This window comes from Nymphaea colorata, chromosome 5 (genome assembly GCF_008831285.2).
Source record: "Nymphaea colorata isolate Beijing-Zhang1983 chromosome 5, ASM883128v2, whole genome shotgun sequence".
Lineage (NCBI taxonomy): Eukaryota > Viridiplantae > Streptophyta > Magnoliopsida > Nymphaeales > Nymphaeaceae > Nymphaea > Nymphaea colorata.
Window position 1 is genome coordinate 24,905,945 of NC_045142.1, and position 17,929 is coordinate 24,923,873.

The 17,929-nt window shown below is 37.7% G+C and overlaps 1 protein-coding gene across 9 annotated transcripts in view; it reads left to right on the forward strand.

Annotated features, from left to right (window-relative positions):
• Nucleotides 1-17,929, forward strand: part of LOC116254949 (mediator of RNA polymerase II transcription subunit 15a-like) — a 54,052-nt gene that overhangs the window by 26,345 nt on the left and 9,778 nt on the right. For 3 of the 9 annotated variants that reach the window (XM_031630621.2, XM_031630622.2, XM_031630623.1), the window contains exon 4: nucleotides 16,354-17,814. In XM_031630621.2, coding sequence (XP_031486481.1) covers nucleotides 16,354-17,814 — 1,461 coding nt within the window. Of the gene's footprint in view, nucleotides 1-6,516; nucleotides 6,999-7,750; nucleotides 7,863-16,091; nucleotides 16,207-16,353; nucleotides 17,815-17,929 lie in introns of those variants that run through there. The other 6 variants (XM_050077775.1, XM_050077776.1, XM_050077774.1 and 3 more) reach the window with 5 other exon arrangements.

Genomic DNA, 17,929 nt, shown 5'->3' on the forward strand with positions numbered 1-17,929 from the left:
GTCATAAGGAATCATATTTATAATAAAGATAAACAAGTTTTAGATACTTTACCTCCAGTGAAGCTTGATAGTTGCAAGGTGTTTGCCCCTACTCTACTTGGTATGTGATAACTTCAGCCTGCTTGATAGTTGCAAGGTGTTTGCCCCTATTGTACTTGGGTGAGATTCAACCTTGACCGTACTTCATGTCTATGTATTTCAGATATGTGTTTCTTTCAGCTTTGACAAATGTCTACGTGTGCTATAGAACTGGGCTTTGACTTTGGGTCTGTTGCATATTTTGTCTATTATTGTTTTCTTTTGTTTGCTTTCTGCTAAGTGCTATACTACTTCTTAGCCTGGAAAGCCTTTGTAATTTGGCCTGCAATTGTGCACCATTGGTAGATTTGACGCCACTATTCTTTTTACAAAAGAGTCGTCCCCAGTCTTTTTTGACCTACAAATGTTAATTGAGGATAGGCCTCTCCCTCCTTTTTTTTTTGACCCAAGCTTTATTATTTTTCAGATTGTATTGGTTCAGCATTCAATGCAAAAGCTTCAATGCAGTGCCCAACTTGTAGGAGAGTTGAGAATGGCCAGTGGCGTTTTTGCAGATAAATATCTCAGATTTTGGTGGGGATGACTGGACAGAGCGGTTATGATCCTTATGATGATTGCTTACTTCATATTACCGGTTTCTCATTCTTGTTTGGACTAAGGGGATAATTAATGTACTGTACTCATTATCCGTGAAAAAAGTGTGTATGGAGCCCTACAAAAGACTGCCACAGTATTTTTCCCGTTCACATATTTGGATAGTGCTGTGTCCAAGGTGAAGTGATGGAGAAACATGACTCTTGTAGAAAAATAATTTGCCATCTGAGTCATGTAAAAGGGTGTATGTGTATGTAAATTCTCATAATATGTTGTTTATAAAAAGGTGTATGTGTATGTAAATTCTCATAATATGTTGTTTATAAAAAGGTGTATGTGTATGTAAATTCTCATAATATGTTGTTTATAAAAAGGTGCATATTTACCTTCAAAAGATGGGTGGTAATTTTTTCGCAATTTTTTTCTTATCTTTAACTGCATGAAGCACTCTGCGCCTTACAGCTTTGGGAAAACCAATCTTCAATGTCACCGTCAACCGGCGGTGATGCATCTCGTCGTCCTTTAAGAATCTTAGTGACTTTGTTATGATTTTTCTTGATTCCAACACAATAGTACGAGCTATTATGAGCATGTATCTGCGCTTCTGAAAAGATGGCTGCCCAAATTGAGCAAACTTTGCTTTGTTAGGTGCTTCATAACATGTAGACCCCAAATCAGTAGTAAACCAACTTTCATTTATCTTTCATACCATAAACTCAGATAACCATCTTCCATTCTAATAGCTTTTCCACATTAATCTTCAGCTAAGCCACATCATGATATTTAGAAACAGGAGCAAATCACCATATTTATGACTGACTGACACTTTTGACATTACCTCCGCCTTTGTCTTGACATGTTTTTTTATGTTCAATTGATGAATAAGGAAAAAGTTTGTCACTCTTCGTTCTGTTTGCAAGGGTCTTGGACTGCGTTGGTGCCTAGTGTTGATCGAATGTACAGAAAGGGCGCAGCCAAGGGGCCGAGAGGGCAAATGCCCCCACTTCCCCCTCTGAAATTTTGTTTAATTTCACCAATGAATGTTTTCATTTGGTGCATGTGGAAATTGGAGAAAACATAATAGACTTTGTGCAAAATTTTCTTGGCACTTTTCCCCCTTGAAAAAAAAAAACTTTGGTTATCTAATAAATTCTAGCCAGATATGTTATGCTCCTTGTGACTTACGGCTTATATTAATAATCGTTTTATTAGTAAAGGCATTATGTGATCTTAGGCAATGAATATTAAAAGTGACCAACAAAAGTTTAAAAAAAAAAAAAAGAACACACGGACAGACACAGTGAATAATAAAGAAAAATAAGAATATACAAAAACAAAAATGAATTAAAAAATCTTTTTCTTCCACTTGGGCACTTAAGCAGCTCACCCTACGTTTCAACCACTTATCTCATTTTTTCCTTCTATCACTGCGCTTAGATTTTAATTTGACATTATATCACATGGGTTCTTGAAATTTTACCTCTTCTTGTACGGTCGTGTTTTAAATTCCAAAAAAAAAAGATCATTGAATCTCCATAATTCCACCTTGCACCTTTTTTGTCAAAATTAGAGATGTCAAACGATCATATTTGAATTATATGTTCAATTAACAATGTCGTTCTTTGGATGTTCACATATTCAGATTCGAATCAGATTCGAATATAGACGAAAAATATTCATACCGGCTTTCAAAATATAGGGACATTGAATATTTGTTTGAAATTAATTCTGATTCAAAACCGACTGGATACTTAAGTTAAATCTGAATGTGAATGTGGTCAGATGTTGTTTTTAAAATCTGAATCCGGTCCATTTTTTAATCTGATATTCAATTTTTTCCACTACCCAATTTTTCTTGGAGCAGTTTGAACGGATTTCAGATCCAAATTGGATTTATTGACATCTCAAAGTCTTTATAAAAGTTCAGGGAACATGTTTCAAAACTTTAGACATAATCAAGAACCTCAGCCACCATTAACCATGCTTCAAAACATTTTCCTTTTTAATGATAAACAAAAATATTTTCTTTTACTGTCATGTGATTACTTTCTACTAAAATATATCAAGATCTAATTTTTCCTTTCTTAACAATATTCTTCGACCATATGTCCCATGACCAGAAGGAAAAATTTAAAAGGAAAATCTTAAATCATAGTTTTATATAAAAAGAAAAAGTTTTTTTTAAAAAAAAAAACTGCAAATGGGTGGCATTAAGCCTGGCCATTGGGCTGGCCCGACATCTGAAATCCAGGTCTGAGCCCTGCTCATCACCCGAAACCCAAGCCCAAACCCCGCCTGATTAAACTACAATCTATATATTTTTAATATAAAATAATATCTAAATATTAAAAATTGTAATAAAATATAATAATTATCAGGCCCACCCGAGCATATCGGGACTGCCCGATGCCCTTTTTTTCGGGTTCGAGTCAGGATGGGTACCGGGTACCCACCAACGGTCCAGCCCAATTCCCAGCCTTAGGTGGCATCTTCTCATAAGGTTTTGTCATTTCCTCTTGTACTGGATCTGATTTTGACTGAAGATGACCTCTTTGAAACCCTAATTTTGCATGCTTCCTATAAATCACATATAGCTTTCATTATTGTTCATCAACTTTATCCTTAATGCTTTTTAGACATTTCATGCATCATTGTCACAATCAAGGACATGAACTGAAGAACCCAATTGACACCCTCCATTATGTGCAGGTAGAACTTTTGAAGTTCTTGTTTGCACATGGAGTCAAGAATCTTTTCATGAGTGGGGCCAAATTATAATTTCAAAATTTCAACAAAGGTCAATATATAATATTTCAAAATTTTTATATAAGATAAATATTTTTTTTAATTTACATGTATATTTATTTATTTTTAATTTAAGGGGGCCAGGGCCCTACCGACCCCTTGGCATGTTTCCACTGAGAAATATATCCAACTTTATTAGAACTCTAAAAGTCTTGTATGATAAGTCAATTTGATGGAGAAATGCCTTGAAAGATCTTGAGATAGATACTCAAAAACCTTCAAAAATAGTTGAAATCGGCTTGAATTTTGTGGCAAATTGATTTGAGTTGTTGGCCGATTCATATATATATATATATATATATATATATATATATATATATATATATAGTGGGTCTCTCTGATTTTCTTTTAAGAAAAATCTTGATCTGCCAAGAAAAAAAATCTAGCTCCACCCTATATAGTCATACTCCCTTTGTTATTTTTAATATTTTCTAATTTTGCTTTTTTAATTACTAATTTGCTTTTATTATCTGTAACCAATGGCCAATTCCGATCCGATTCACTCGGACCCTTAACATTTTAATATCCAATCTTGAACGGGTTTTTATCCATGCGTCTAATTCATATTTTTTTTTTAAAAAAAAAAGAAAATGAAAATAAGAGCTTTGGATCTAAATCTAGTTCGGGTCGACAATATTTCCCGGTGACCCGATCCAGATGGGGTCAAACGCATCCCGAACGTGTTGTGCACGTGGAGACAAACGATCATGACACAGCTGAAAGTTCGACGTCAGCAAAAGCTTTTTGTCGTTTCTTGTAGCGGGGGCCAACACTCAACAGCCATTTTTTTTCGCGTTATTTCGGAAAAAGTCCAAACATGTTTGTTATTTTCCAAAAGGGCCATGATTTTTAAGCTATTTAACATGGCGGGTCTACATTTATTGTGGTCGTTACAAAAACCCGCAGGGATCGAAAATGCCGCACCGCAAGTAATGAAAGGTTGGCTCATAAATCAATCGGTCCCAAACTCATGAACCAACAATAATAATAAAAAAATCATTATGTTCATTATTATTTTTTTTTTGGGTTGAATGAATGATAAAACACGAGAGCTCAAGGAGATCCGTAGTCGGATATCAATATCTGATGTTTAATTTCACGTCAGTAAATTATTCGGTAAAGGTTTTATTGATGTTTTTGCTATCATTTTTATTTTTTTATTTTACATTGGTAAAGACCTGTATTTTTGTATTACTCGTATTTTTAGTCATAGCCATAAATATCGTTCTTTTGTTTTTATGGACAAGGTTTTTTCAGGGTAAAGTTGTTTTTTTTAATTAAAAAAATAAAAGTTTTTTAAAACATAAAAAGTCAATATTTTACGATAAATGAAAAATTAAGAAGCATTTTGTCACATTTAAGATGTCATGTTAAATGCCTAAAACAAAATGAAATAAAACAATGAAACAAAGGTTGAAAAAACAAAAAAAAAGAGAGAAAAAAATAATTACAAATTTCAAAAAATCCCGATAAATTCATTTTTATATCTCAATATTTTTCATCTTTTGTTTTCTTTATTTATTTCGTTGGTTAATATTATGATGTCTTAAAAAATATCACGATATTATGACTATGCTTTTAATATTAAAATAATTATGCTTGCACCCTTGGTCAAGGCTGTTGACATAAGGTTGTGCCTCGTCGGTCCTATAATTGGTAAGCAGCCAGTCACTGGTTTGAATATCAAAGACACAAACACCTTTCTAAGGGCGAAGAATAGTATTTAGGGTTTTAAGTATAGACGAATTCTCCAAACCCAATGTCGTTTATCCATAAGTCAACAATAAAAAAATAAAAAAAAGGAAAAAGGATATTTGACATCAAATTATTGATTTAATGTCCTTGATTTTTTTACCACACTGTTTAATTTGGTATCTTTATACAATTAAGTATTTATTCTAGGGGTAGAGAGACATATATGTCAAGTATCTGTGCTTTATAATATAAAAATAATTGTTTTACATTGTTTCAATTTAAAATATGAGTATTAAAATCTTGGAAGTTGTTTGATGTTGCCAAATGACTATAAAATTTAAAATCAGTTGTTAAAACCGCCATAAATTGTTGCCAAAAGCTGAAAAGCACAATAAATTGAAGACTTTTTGAGGGCGTTTGATGGTTTGGAATTTTAATTTAAGAATGAAAATTCTAAAAGTATAATTCATGACAAACTGAAATAGAATCAAATTTCAGGTTTCAGTTTCCTAATTTCGAAAATAAAATACCTAGTTTGTTTAACAATTCTAATTTCTTAAAAAACGAGTATTTTAATTTTAAAATTCCACGTTTCTGGGTATATCAAACACCCCTAACAATGATCAGCATCCAATAATATATGACAATCTGCATACAATGAAAATAAACAAAGGGTTTGAACATTTATGCGGGGCAAAAAATTTTTTTTTTTTGATGATTAAAATTCCAGGTGATATAAAGTCTGACCCCTTCCATTCCATAATTGCACTTTAGATATTTTGATTTAATAAATCAAAATACCCATGTCGACTACCCATCTGATACCAATTGTTAAGATCGGCACCGGTTGGGCTAGATAAGTCCGAACCCGATGACGTCCTAAGTTCCCAAGATCTTCTTGAGGCTTAATCTAAAACCAAAAATCCTAAACAAATTAAATACAAGAGTCTACTCGGCCGAACATGACCCCAGCGCAAACCCAATAAAACGGTAAGTACAAGAGCACGTAAAGATGGTATAAAAAAAATGCAATTTCAAAATGACAAAAATACCCATCAAATTATAATGCATGGAAATCAGCATTTAAGCATGAGAAGGTTATGTATAGAAAAGTTTAATCAAATGAAATGAAAACATTGGAAAATAATTTGAAGTAATTTAAAGTTAAATCAGGATAACTTATTACTCGATCCCATAGTTTTGTAGACTGAAAATTTCTTAGATCTAAAGGAAAAGCGTCCGTCGAAGACAATAAGAAAGAATGTGCCACATTTCATAATAAGTGAAAAGTTTCGCAGGGTTTTTGTAATTTCCGCACCTCCACCAAACCACAGTCGCGAAAGTCTGATCGGATGCTTCCCTCACTCTCGAATCCTTGATGCACTCCTCATGGTTAAAAGTGAAATCAATTGGTCCTTGAGAGCCAAAAAAATCAGATGGTTCTTGGGAGCTCTCTTCTTCGCGTCAGAATCATCGTCATCGTCGCTACCATCGTCGGGGGGCTTTAGGGTTTCTGCAGCTGAAACTCTCTCTCTCTCTCTTTCAGACACAGAAGAGAGAGAGAGGTGGAGTTGGGAGGGAATTTGGGGGTCCCTATATTGCGGGATATTTGGACGTTTCTTTCTTGCTTGTTCCTGCTGATTGGCAGGAGGAAAAAGTATAGTAAGTCGGGAAAATTTTAGGCCCTTCCTTCTTTCTCTCTCTCTCGCTCTCTTTCCTTTGTTTTGGTCGGTGGAGTTCTTGTTGGTGCGGTGAACTATGGAGGGGAGTGGTTGGAGGCCGGCACAAGGAGATCCGGGGATGGCATCAGGCGATTGGAGGTCCGAGCTATCCACGGAGTCCCGACAGAGGATTGTCAACAAGATGTAAGCAAGTTCGATTTCTTTGCGTCATCAACTTTAGATTTCTTCACCTTTCGTGTCTGTGTTGGCTAGCTGAGATGTTGGGCACTTTTTCCTCCTTTTTTTATAATTCGTGGCAAGAATGGATTCATTTGAGTTCTGTTGCTTGATTTGGGAGAGATGATGAAGCAGTGTTTGAATAATCTATCTCTGTCTCTCTCTCGCGCGCGCTCGCCTTCGGTGTGTGTGTGTGTTTGGGGGGTGGGGTGGGGGAGGAGGAGGCTATTTGTTATTGAAACTGAAAGTGTCTAATTTCTTTATGATGCTTACCGCCACCATCCCCTAGCTACGAATGTGTTTAATTTGTTTCTAAATTGTTTGAGTTAGAGATCGGTTCCATGAATTTCCTCGAAAAAACTGTGTTCTGTTTGTTGACGAGACGATTTTGACTTCAAGGATGGATGAAAGTGATGAACTATTGGTGATCCGTTAAGTTCGATTGTAGTGAATAGTCCTGACGTGAGGGATGTCTGCTTACCGATTTGTTTAGGGATGCGCAAAGGTTGGGCTATGGTTTTTGGTTTTTTTTCTTCCCCTGCTTTTTCTGGGGTTTAAATGTGCTGAATTCGATAGAATCCATTTCTCGGTGCGTTCAGATTGTTCGGATCAGAACATGTTACATCCTTACTTTGTGTTGTTGTTTTATTAGCATCTACTTGTTCGTTGGCTGCCTTTGGATGCCGACTGAATAACATGGATGTGTTTGCCTTGTACAGAATGGATACACTAAAAAAACATTTACCAATCTCGGGTCCCGAAGGACTTTCTGAACTTAATAAAATTGCTGTCAGATTTGAAGAAAAAATCTATGCTGCTGCAACAAGTCAGGTTTGCATTAGATCTTATTTTCTAATTTCTTCTGCTAGTAGCATGCGTTTTCTTGTTGGAATTTTCTTTTGTGTCCTCTTGAATTTGCTTCCTTTCTCCACTATGTTTTGCTTTGATAAGGATCCTGGGTTAATTTGCTGTTGAATCTTGACATATTAATGTGCACATGGGTGCATAGGTCTAATTCACTTAGATGCAGCTGTCCCATCTACTACTAGGCAAGTAGGTCCATTTCAAGTACTTATTAAAGGAAGCCTTCACAAAATATAATTCATATGACACGAGGCAATGTAAAGCAGAAATCAATATTCTTGCAACTATGTTTTGTTTGGCATTCTAAATTCGGTTTTTGTGGAAATTTTTTTCCCTTTTGCTATTATAGTTACTCTTGCCCCATCTACATGCATCAGCTCCACCAGGATTTTCCTTGGTTATCATTTCACCTAGTAATCCTCAGTTGTCTTGATTGCCTTTGGGATGCCATTCTCCTAGCCACTTCCTCGTTTATTGCTTTATTACCTCCGTTCTTCTCGGTTCTTTGTGCCATCGAACAACAAGAGATGGATTGAGTTTGAGGTAGTTCTCCCTATAAGAGAGATACCTCTATCTGTGCATAGGAAAAAAAATTAGGTGATGTTGCAGAAGTATGTGGTCACGTCCCTTTGTTGAGGACATTGTCATTTGATTGTCAGGATGAATTGACATGAACCTTGTTGCCACTTAACTCCTAATAAGGTTTGTTTGAAGCAACCATCAGTGATTGCTATATGTGAGAACAGGAAGAAAATGGAAATTTTCCTCTTTAATGATAACTAAGCCTTTGCGAAACACTTTTGTTGGAAACATGGGGTTTTTCTTGTGTCATCAATTTAGGCTTCCTAACAAGTATCTCAAGCAGGTCATTTATTCAAAGTTGTCAAGCAAACAATTTCAAAGCCATCTGTTGAGGAATATTTTTTCTCAAGTTTTGTTAGTTTGTTACTGTAAAGCAATAAGTATTGGGTCTATTGACTAATGACTATGTGCATTTGATAGCATGGAAATGTTTACGCAGTTTAGTTTTCCTTCCTCCCGTCCCTTTTTTTGGAGGCATGCTAAGAACTAATCTCTCTGTCTTTCAAATTCCAGACCCTTTAGTTCTATCTATGAAAGATAGAAAAATTGTGTGTGTTTTTGGGGAGGGGTGTTGCCTAAATAAGTAAAGAAAAAGGGAGGTTGGAAAAACGAACACATGCATGCTTTTAGCCAATTCTATTTTCCCACTGGTACGGTCAGTCCCTTCATTTTAATACTTTTTCACTTATTTTTCTGTAATCTACTTTATGGATGTGACTTTTACATTCAAAATATTTTGAATCTATGAATATTTTACAATATTTGAATGCTATTCTGTAAGGAATTTGAAAATTTTCTAGTTTCTAAAATTCTTTGACCTTGTTCAGAAAAGACAATTCTATGTCAATTTATGTGTGCTAAAATTGTAGATTATATGTGAATTATTTTTTAAAGACTGTTGATTTTTTTTTTGGTCAACTCAATTTCAGATGAGAGTCATGAGACTACTTTAACTCATTTCTTATATATTTTGGTTTTTCCCGGAGCTTTGGATGAGCATCACTACTATAAGTCCCTTCCATCCATTCACAGACAGTCATTTCTATTTGGGTTGGTCTGACCAGCTCTCTCTTTCTTTTTGATTACCTTTTACAATATCAATAGACACATGTATGATCTTCAAAACGTTGTAATCAACCATGTTTACATGGAACACATTCAGCCTATTGATATTTAAACTCCTGTAGAATCTTATACATAGGGCAAAAGGTGTGCTTTTCATGTTTATTTGTGAGCTTGGGATGTGAATTTTACATCACAGTCGCCAACATCTTGCTTGGTAATCCTTTTGTTTAGGTTTTTTTTTTTGCATAATGTGGTTTGTTTCAAGTGAAAATTGTTACGTGATGAAGAAGGGGAGAACGAGAGAGAGAGAGAGAGAGACGGAAAAAAATATATTTCATCTCGTGCTCTAATCTCTACTTAAAGGGAGATTAGGGCACGGCTGAGGCAGTTACAAGAGAAGGACAAATAAAACAGTAAAAAGACAAAAAGGAACCCTAACTTTTAAATAGTCAAATAACTACCACATTTAAAACCAAACTTTCTAATTTCAACACTCCCCCTCAAGCTGGAGCATAGCTTGTCACAACATCTAGAGAAATCACCAATCGGAAGAGCTTTAGTAAACATATCTGCTGCTTGGTCTTCAAAAGCTACATGAACTGTAGACACCACACCTTCTTTTATAAGATCACGAATATAATGACAATCCACCTCAATGTGCTTAGTTCTTTCATGAAATACTGGATTGTTTGCAATATAAGTGGCTGCCTTGTTATCACAATACATTTTCATAGGAAGAGGAACATGAATACTCATATTCGTTAGCATAGATTTAACCCACGTAATCTCAGTCGTCGTTTGAGCCATTGTTCTATATTCAGATTCTGCACTTGATCTAGAGACTACATTTTGTTTCTTGCTTCTCCATGATATGAGATTACCCCCAACAAAGACACAAAAGCCAGTTGTGGACCTTCTATCATCAACAGACCCTGCATAGTCAGCATCACTGTAAGCAACAACATCAAGAGATTCACCTTTCTTAAAGAAGAGGCCTCTGCCTGGGGATGATTTTAGGTATTTCAACACCATCAACGCCGCATCCCAGTGGACTTTTCTAGGCTTTTCCATAAACTGGCTTAATTTTCCAACAGCAAAGCTTATGTCTGGCCTTGTTACAGTAACATAAAGTAGTTTTTCAATGAGAGACCTGTAAGATCAGGAATCTACTAGTTCTGATTGATCATCATGAAGGTGAATACGTGAATTCATAGGGAGATTAGCCGGCTTGGTCCCTAGCATCCCTGTGTCCTGCGGTAAATCAAGGACATACTTCTTTTGAGACAATGCTACACCTTTTTTGTTTTCCACAACTTCAATCCCAAGAAAATATCTCAAGTGACCAAGATCCTTCGTGACAAAATGTTTTTGAAGAAAAACCTTTGTAGTAGATATTTCTCGACCACAATCACCTGTCAAGATAATGTCATCAACATAAACTATCATGACAACTATACCTGTGGAGGTCTTCTTGATGAATAGGGAATGATCCAAAGGAGATCGTTAAAATCCACATTGTGAAACCACCTCTGATAATTTTTGGAACCATGCCTTCGGACTTTGTTTAAGTCCATAGATAGCCTTATTCAACCGACACACTTTCCTACACTCCCCCTGTTTTTCGAACCCTGGTGGTTGCTGCATATATACAGTCTCCTCAAGATCACCATACAGAAAAGCATTCTTCACATCAAGCTGATACATAGGCCAATCAGAGTGTACCGCAACAGAAATAATAAGGTGAATAGTGCACAATCGTGTCACTGGGGAGAACGTCTCAAAGAAGTCAACCCCATATGTCTGAGTGTATCCTTTAGCCACTAATCGAGCCTTGTCTCGCTCTAATGACCCATCTGAATTATATTTGACTGTAAATACCCATTTGGAACCAACAATGTCACAATCTTTAGGTGGATCAACCAACTCCCAGGTACCACGCTGTACGAGAGCATCCATCTCATCTTGCATAGCTGTTCGCCATTTACAATCTAGTAAGGCCTGTTGATAACAAATTGGGGCAGTATGAACTACCATAGCCTTCAGAAACTGTTGTAAGTTATCATCAAGATGGGCAGTGGAAACAAAGTGAGAGATAGGATGCATGGTACACTGTCTCTTGCCTTTGCGTAGAGCTATAGGCAAATCATCTAAAGGAACAACATCAGGTATACTTACTTCAGTGGAGCTCACATCTTGAGAGGAGTCTGATGGTCGACCATGAGAGGGGTCCTGTCGTCGAGTATAGACCAATGGAGGATCCTGAAACCTATTCATAGTTAGAGTAGGAGATGAAAAGGATTGCAACAGGATAGGAGGGATAGGTAAAGGGATAGGACATGGTACTTCAGATGATGCAGAAGTATGACTAAAGTAAGACTGAGACTCGAAAAAAGTGACATCCGCACTGATATACTCTTTGTGGGTTACCGGATCAAAACACTTGTACCCTTTTTGGTTTCGAGGATAGCCAATGAACACACACTTAATGGCTTATCACGTTTAGGCCCAAGAATGTGAACAAAACAGGTACAACAAAAAACTTTTGGTGGAACGGAAAACAAGCTTCGATTGGGATAAACAAGTTTGATTGGTACTTTGTGGTCAATGGAGGATGATGGCAAACGATTGGTCAGGTAACAAGCCATGAGTATGACATCACCCCATAAGTATGCATGTGGTACATGATTATGAAGCATGAGGGTACGAACAACAGTTAGAAGTTGCCGATGCTTTCGTTCAGCAACTCCATTCTGTTGTGAGGTATCAGGACAAGCAAATTGGGGAGAGATACCATTTTCAGCATAAAAGGTCACTAAGATAGATGATTTGAACTCAAGAGCATTATCAGTGCGGATACACTTAACCACAGAACCAAATTGAGTCTTTATTTCAATAATCAAGTTTTTGCGAATACAAATTACTTCAGACCTTTCCTTCAAAAGGAATACCCAACTGACTCGAGAATAATCATCAACAATGACAAGAAAGTACCTAAACTTATTTCGGCTAGCAACCCTGCTAGGCCCCCACACATCAACATGAAAAAGATCAAATAACCCTTGACTAGAAGGACTAAGACTCGAAGGAAAACTACTACGTGTGTGCTTGCCGCCTCACATTGAAAAGACTCTGGAACAGAAAGATTAGGAAGGAGAGAACGGAGCTTGGGTGATGAAGGGTGACCAAGCCGGAGATGCCACTGGAAGACTGTAGACTCTGATGTAGAAGAGGTAGCAGCAAGGCCCATAGGAGTCGACAGGATATAGACGCCCCCTTTCTCATAGTCGCCACCAATCGTCTTCCTAGTTTGCAAGTCCTGAAATGAGCATGAACCAGGGTAAAAAATAATACGACAGTGTAAATCAGTAGTCAACTGTTTAACCGAGAGTAAATGAGATGGAAATTCAGGAGCATATAAAACATGTGGAATAGTCATAGACTGAGAAAGGTTCACATCTCCATAACCCAATATGGGTGACAGTCTACCATCTGCAATTTTGACATGACGTGGCTGGGGAAATTTATGCAGAGTAGTAAAAGACCCGGGTCTACTGCAGAAATGCCTCGATGCTCCTGAATCAATAATCCACGAAGTACCTGAGTCAGACGTGGAAAGACTCGCTGAGAAGGCTCGATCAATCACCGCTGTAGAAGCTGAAGCCTGTGAGGCTTTGTGTGCTTTAATTGCTCATACTCAACTCTGTCAATGCTAACTGTAACTGTCTCTGGTGCTATACTAGGCGAAGAGTCCTCCACTGTAAGAATGGCAGTCTGTGCAGAACCCATAGACGAGTGAGTAGAGCTCTTACCCTGTTTGGTGACCATATTTCTTCCCTGTGACAAAGAGGATGGGCGACCATGTTTATCCCAACAGCGATCCTCTAAATGTCCAATCTTACCACAATAGGTGCATTGGAACCTCCCACGACCCCCAGTTCCACGACCTATACCTCTTCCTCTTGTACTATAGGAGGAGCCATGACCACGACCACCACCACAACAAGAGCAGAGGCAGGCGTCACACCAGCTGGTTGAAACAAGCTAATAGCAAGACGGCTAAATCGGTTGTATGCATCAGAGAGGTCAGGAATTTCACTTCCAGTGAGCATATGATCCTTAGCAGCAACATATTCAGGAGAGAGACCAGCAAGAAACTTTGCAACCATAGTAGGTTCAAAGTGTGACTTATAACACAATTTGCACGGAGGACGCAAGAATTTCAAACGTTCATAAGTAGCTTTAACTGTCTCAAAGTATTAAGATAAATCCTGATTTCCTTGTCGGAGGTTGTGCAACTCTTCTTCAACTTGAAGGATTTTACTCACATTCTTATCTTGAGAATATGTTGTCTAAGAAATTCCCACATCTCCTTCGCAGTAGTATAGTACGTAATGGTAGAAGCAATTTGAGGTTGGACACTATTCATAATCCAAGACATTACCATGCTGTCGTCCTCTTCCCAGGTTATGTACTTCCCTGACTTGTTAATAGGCTCATCCTCTTCGATTATGTGTCTCTTTTGATGACCTTTAACTGACAACATAAAGGATCTGGACCACAGTTCATAGTTGTGTCCATCTAATTTAACTGTAGATCCATAGGAGAAGGGATTTCTACCTCCTTTGTGATCGTTACCACCCTCGGAATTTTGGTTCTCAGCCATAATAAATCACAGCAAGGATAAGAATACCAAGATAAAATGTATATATGCAGCAACTTCACGAGGACAACAGGAATAAAAGAAAAGACAAAGAAACATGCATACGTTTCTTTCACGTCCCCAAACAGCAAAGAAAAATAGCCTGCTGAAAACACACCAGAAAAGGACAACTTGCTGGAAATAGCCTGCTGAAAACACACCAGAAAAGGACAGGGAATAACTTGCTGAAAAAACCTTACAAACAAGGTTTGCCGCTGCTTCTTCTATTCCCAACCTCAACTCTCAAACAGCATGTCCACATCTTGTGTAGACAAATTTTGCAAAAAGTATTCTGCGTCACCAGAGGTCTGAGACGATACAGCAAGTTTCACGCCGGCAGAATGAGTCACTACCGCAATGAAGGCACGAGAGGATCACGCCAGCAAACTTGAGTCGATCACGCCAGCGGAGGCTCTGATACCATGTTACGTGATGAAGAAGGGAAGAACGAGAGAGAGAGAGAGACATGGAAAAAAAAATATTTCATCTCGTGCTCTAATCTCTACTTAAAGGGAGATTAGGGCATGGCTGAGGCAGTTACAAGAGAAGGACAAATAAAACAGTAAAAAGACAAAAAGGAACCCTAACTTTTAAATAGTCAAATAACTACCACATTTAAAACCAAACTTTCTAATTTCAACAAAAATATCAGAAACTTTATCTCTTGGAAAATATAAATGATTTATAAGATAATAAAGATATGTAGTATTTTGATTGCAAAAAGACAAAGAAATATGTGGGAAAACTTTTTGAAAGTCACAAACAAAAGTAGGAATCACATGTTTAAAAAATTTTAAAAAGTACATTTTGTTGGAAATCTCTAGAACTATTTTCGGAAACATCTTGGGATAATATTGTGACATTTTCATTTCTGGAGATATTATGAAGATACTTTAATTTTATCCCATTGCTCTCATTCACCTTCAAAGATGGAGATGACAGTTTCACTGTATTCTCACTTCTCAGAATGTCAATGGCATCTGTGACCATTGGATTACATTGATATGGTCAATCTTGCAAAATTGACTTTTTAAGGGACTGTTTCACCAGTCTACGTTAGAGGGCTGGTGCTGCTCGTCATATGTATATATATATATGTGTGTGTGTATATATATCAGGAGGAGGGGTAATGGTGCTCCATCAAAATGACATCTACCATTGCCTGCTATTTTCCTTATAAATAGGTCTGCTCCACCTGTTACCTTCATGAAAGAAACGCGATAGTGGGTACCATTCAGTGTGTGTGCATATATATATATATATATATATATATATATATAGAGAGAGAGAGAGAGAGAGAGAGAGAGAGCTATATTTGAGTGTCTGGTTCCCCCAGACCAGCTGTGTCCAACATTGTGTATCCATGCTTGACACCAACACCTGTACCAGCATTCATGCCTCACAGGTATATATATATATATATATATATATATATATATATATATATATAGAGAGAGAGAGAGAGAGAGAGAGAGAGAGAGAGCTATATTTGAGTGTCTGGTTCCCCCAGACCAGCTGTGTCCAACATTGTGTTTCCATGCTTGACACCAACACCTGTACCAGCATTCATGCCTCAAAGGGTGCATTCCATGACCTCAACTTAGCATGAAGGGGCTTTGATTTAGTTGATGGAACAGTTACCTTAGGTTTTTTTTTGGAAAAGTTATACCTTGTTGGCAATCTCTGCTGTCCTTTTTGCATTTTGGAGGCTTATGAAATGTCAAATTGAAATCAAACTCCATTCATTTCGGTTAATTCACCTGCAGTTTTCCTAATGCTGAAAATTACGTCATGGATTTTTTTGGACTATAAATTATTTTATTTATACTATCCCTAATCTGTTTTTCCAGCCTGATTATTTGCGGAAAATATCTCTCAAAATGCTTACTATGGAATCAAAATCTTCTAATACAAATCCATTGGCATCAAACTCTGCTGCTGGCATCCAAAATTCACCAGATCCAGGTACCTGCTTGCTAAATTAACAAATATAAACGTTTTCTGTTAGAAGCTAAAGAACGATTTTGGCATAAATTTATTATGCAGGTGTTTGTGTTTATTTAAAGTAGTATATGCATATAAATAACTTCTTCTCATGTTTTGGTTAAATAGCACCACATAGTGTGCAGCAAGTGCGGAATCAGGGACCACCTTTGCCTATTTCCTTACCTGGTCAGGCTCAAGCAAGGCAGCCGATGTTGTCCCAGAATGTTCAAAATCCTGTTGCATCTGGAAATGTACAAATTACTTCAAATATGTCTGCTGCATTGCCTTCTATTACAGGAACAGGGACCAGTCTACCCAGTGCTGTGAGCCAGGGTTCTACTTTACCAAGTATGTCTGGTATTCCTCAGAATTCTGTAAATAGTTCTATGGGGCAGGGTGTTCCACAGCACATGTTTTCAAATGCTCAAAGGCAACTCCAAGCAAGGCAGCAGTCACAACAGGTTGCCTCTCAACAGCATCAGCAACAACCACAAAATCAACAATTTTATCATCAGCAGCTACAGCAACAAATGTCGAAATCGAAAATGCAACAACAGGGAAATATCCAGTCATCACTCTTGCAACAGTCACACATGCAACAACATCAACCACTATTGCAACCAAACCAGATGCAACCTTCGCAACCCCTTATGCAGACAACTCAACAGCCTTCTCTTCAGTCAAGCCAGGTAGCTCTTCAGCAACCACAAGCTTCTGTGATGCAGACAACTCAACAGTCTGGCCTGCAACATAGTCAGCAACAATCGTTGCCGCAGTCTGTTTCACCAGTCATTCAGCAACATCAGCAGTCAATGTTCAGACATCAGCAATCACAGCAATCTTCTGTACAGCAACATCCATCTGTAATTCATCAGCATCAGCCTCAAACGAACCAGGCATCTGTGCTGCCATCACAGCAGCAGCAGCAATTGATGGGTCAAACAAATTCTTCAGGCGTACAGCAAAATCAGATGCTGGGACAGCAAAATACTGTGCCAGATTTGCAGCAGCAACAGCAGAGGATGTTCAGTCAGCAGAACCTTGCAAACATGCAGCAGCAGCAACAACAACAACAACAACAGCAGCAACAACAACAACAACAACAACAACAACAACAACAACAACAGTTGCTGGGTCAGCATGGTAATATCCCAACCATGCATCAGCAGTCACAGCAATTAGGCCAACAAGGTAGTATTTCAGGGCTTCAGCAACATCCACAATTACTGGGGTCACAGTCCGGCACTTCTAACCTGCAGCAACACTCGCATCCAATTCATCAGATTCTTCAACATTCTAAGTCTACTATTCAGCATCAACAACCTCAGCAGGCTTCCTCAACATTGCTGCAACAGCAGGCTCAGCAGTCACAGACACAACCATTGCAGCAGCAAATGATGCCCCAGATCCAAAATCAGCCTACGCAATTGCAACAGCAGATCCCATTGCAGCAACAACCAAACAATTTACAGAGGGAGCTCCAGAAAAGAGTTCAAACATCAGGTGGCCTATTGCAACAACCAGGTGTAGTTGACCAGCAGAAACCACAGTTTCAGTCACAAAGAGTGTTGCCAGAAGCTTCGTCAGGTAAGTTTTGTTAAGGGTTGTAATCTGCTGATTTTCATTTCTCATTTTACTATGCTACCAACGAATCATGTTTAATGGATGTTGTTTGACTGCTCTTTGTTTGAATCCTGCGAAA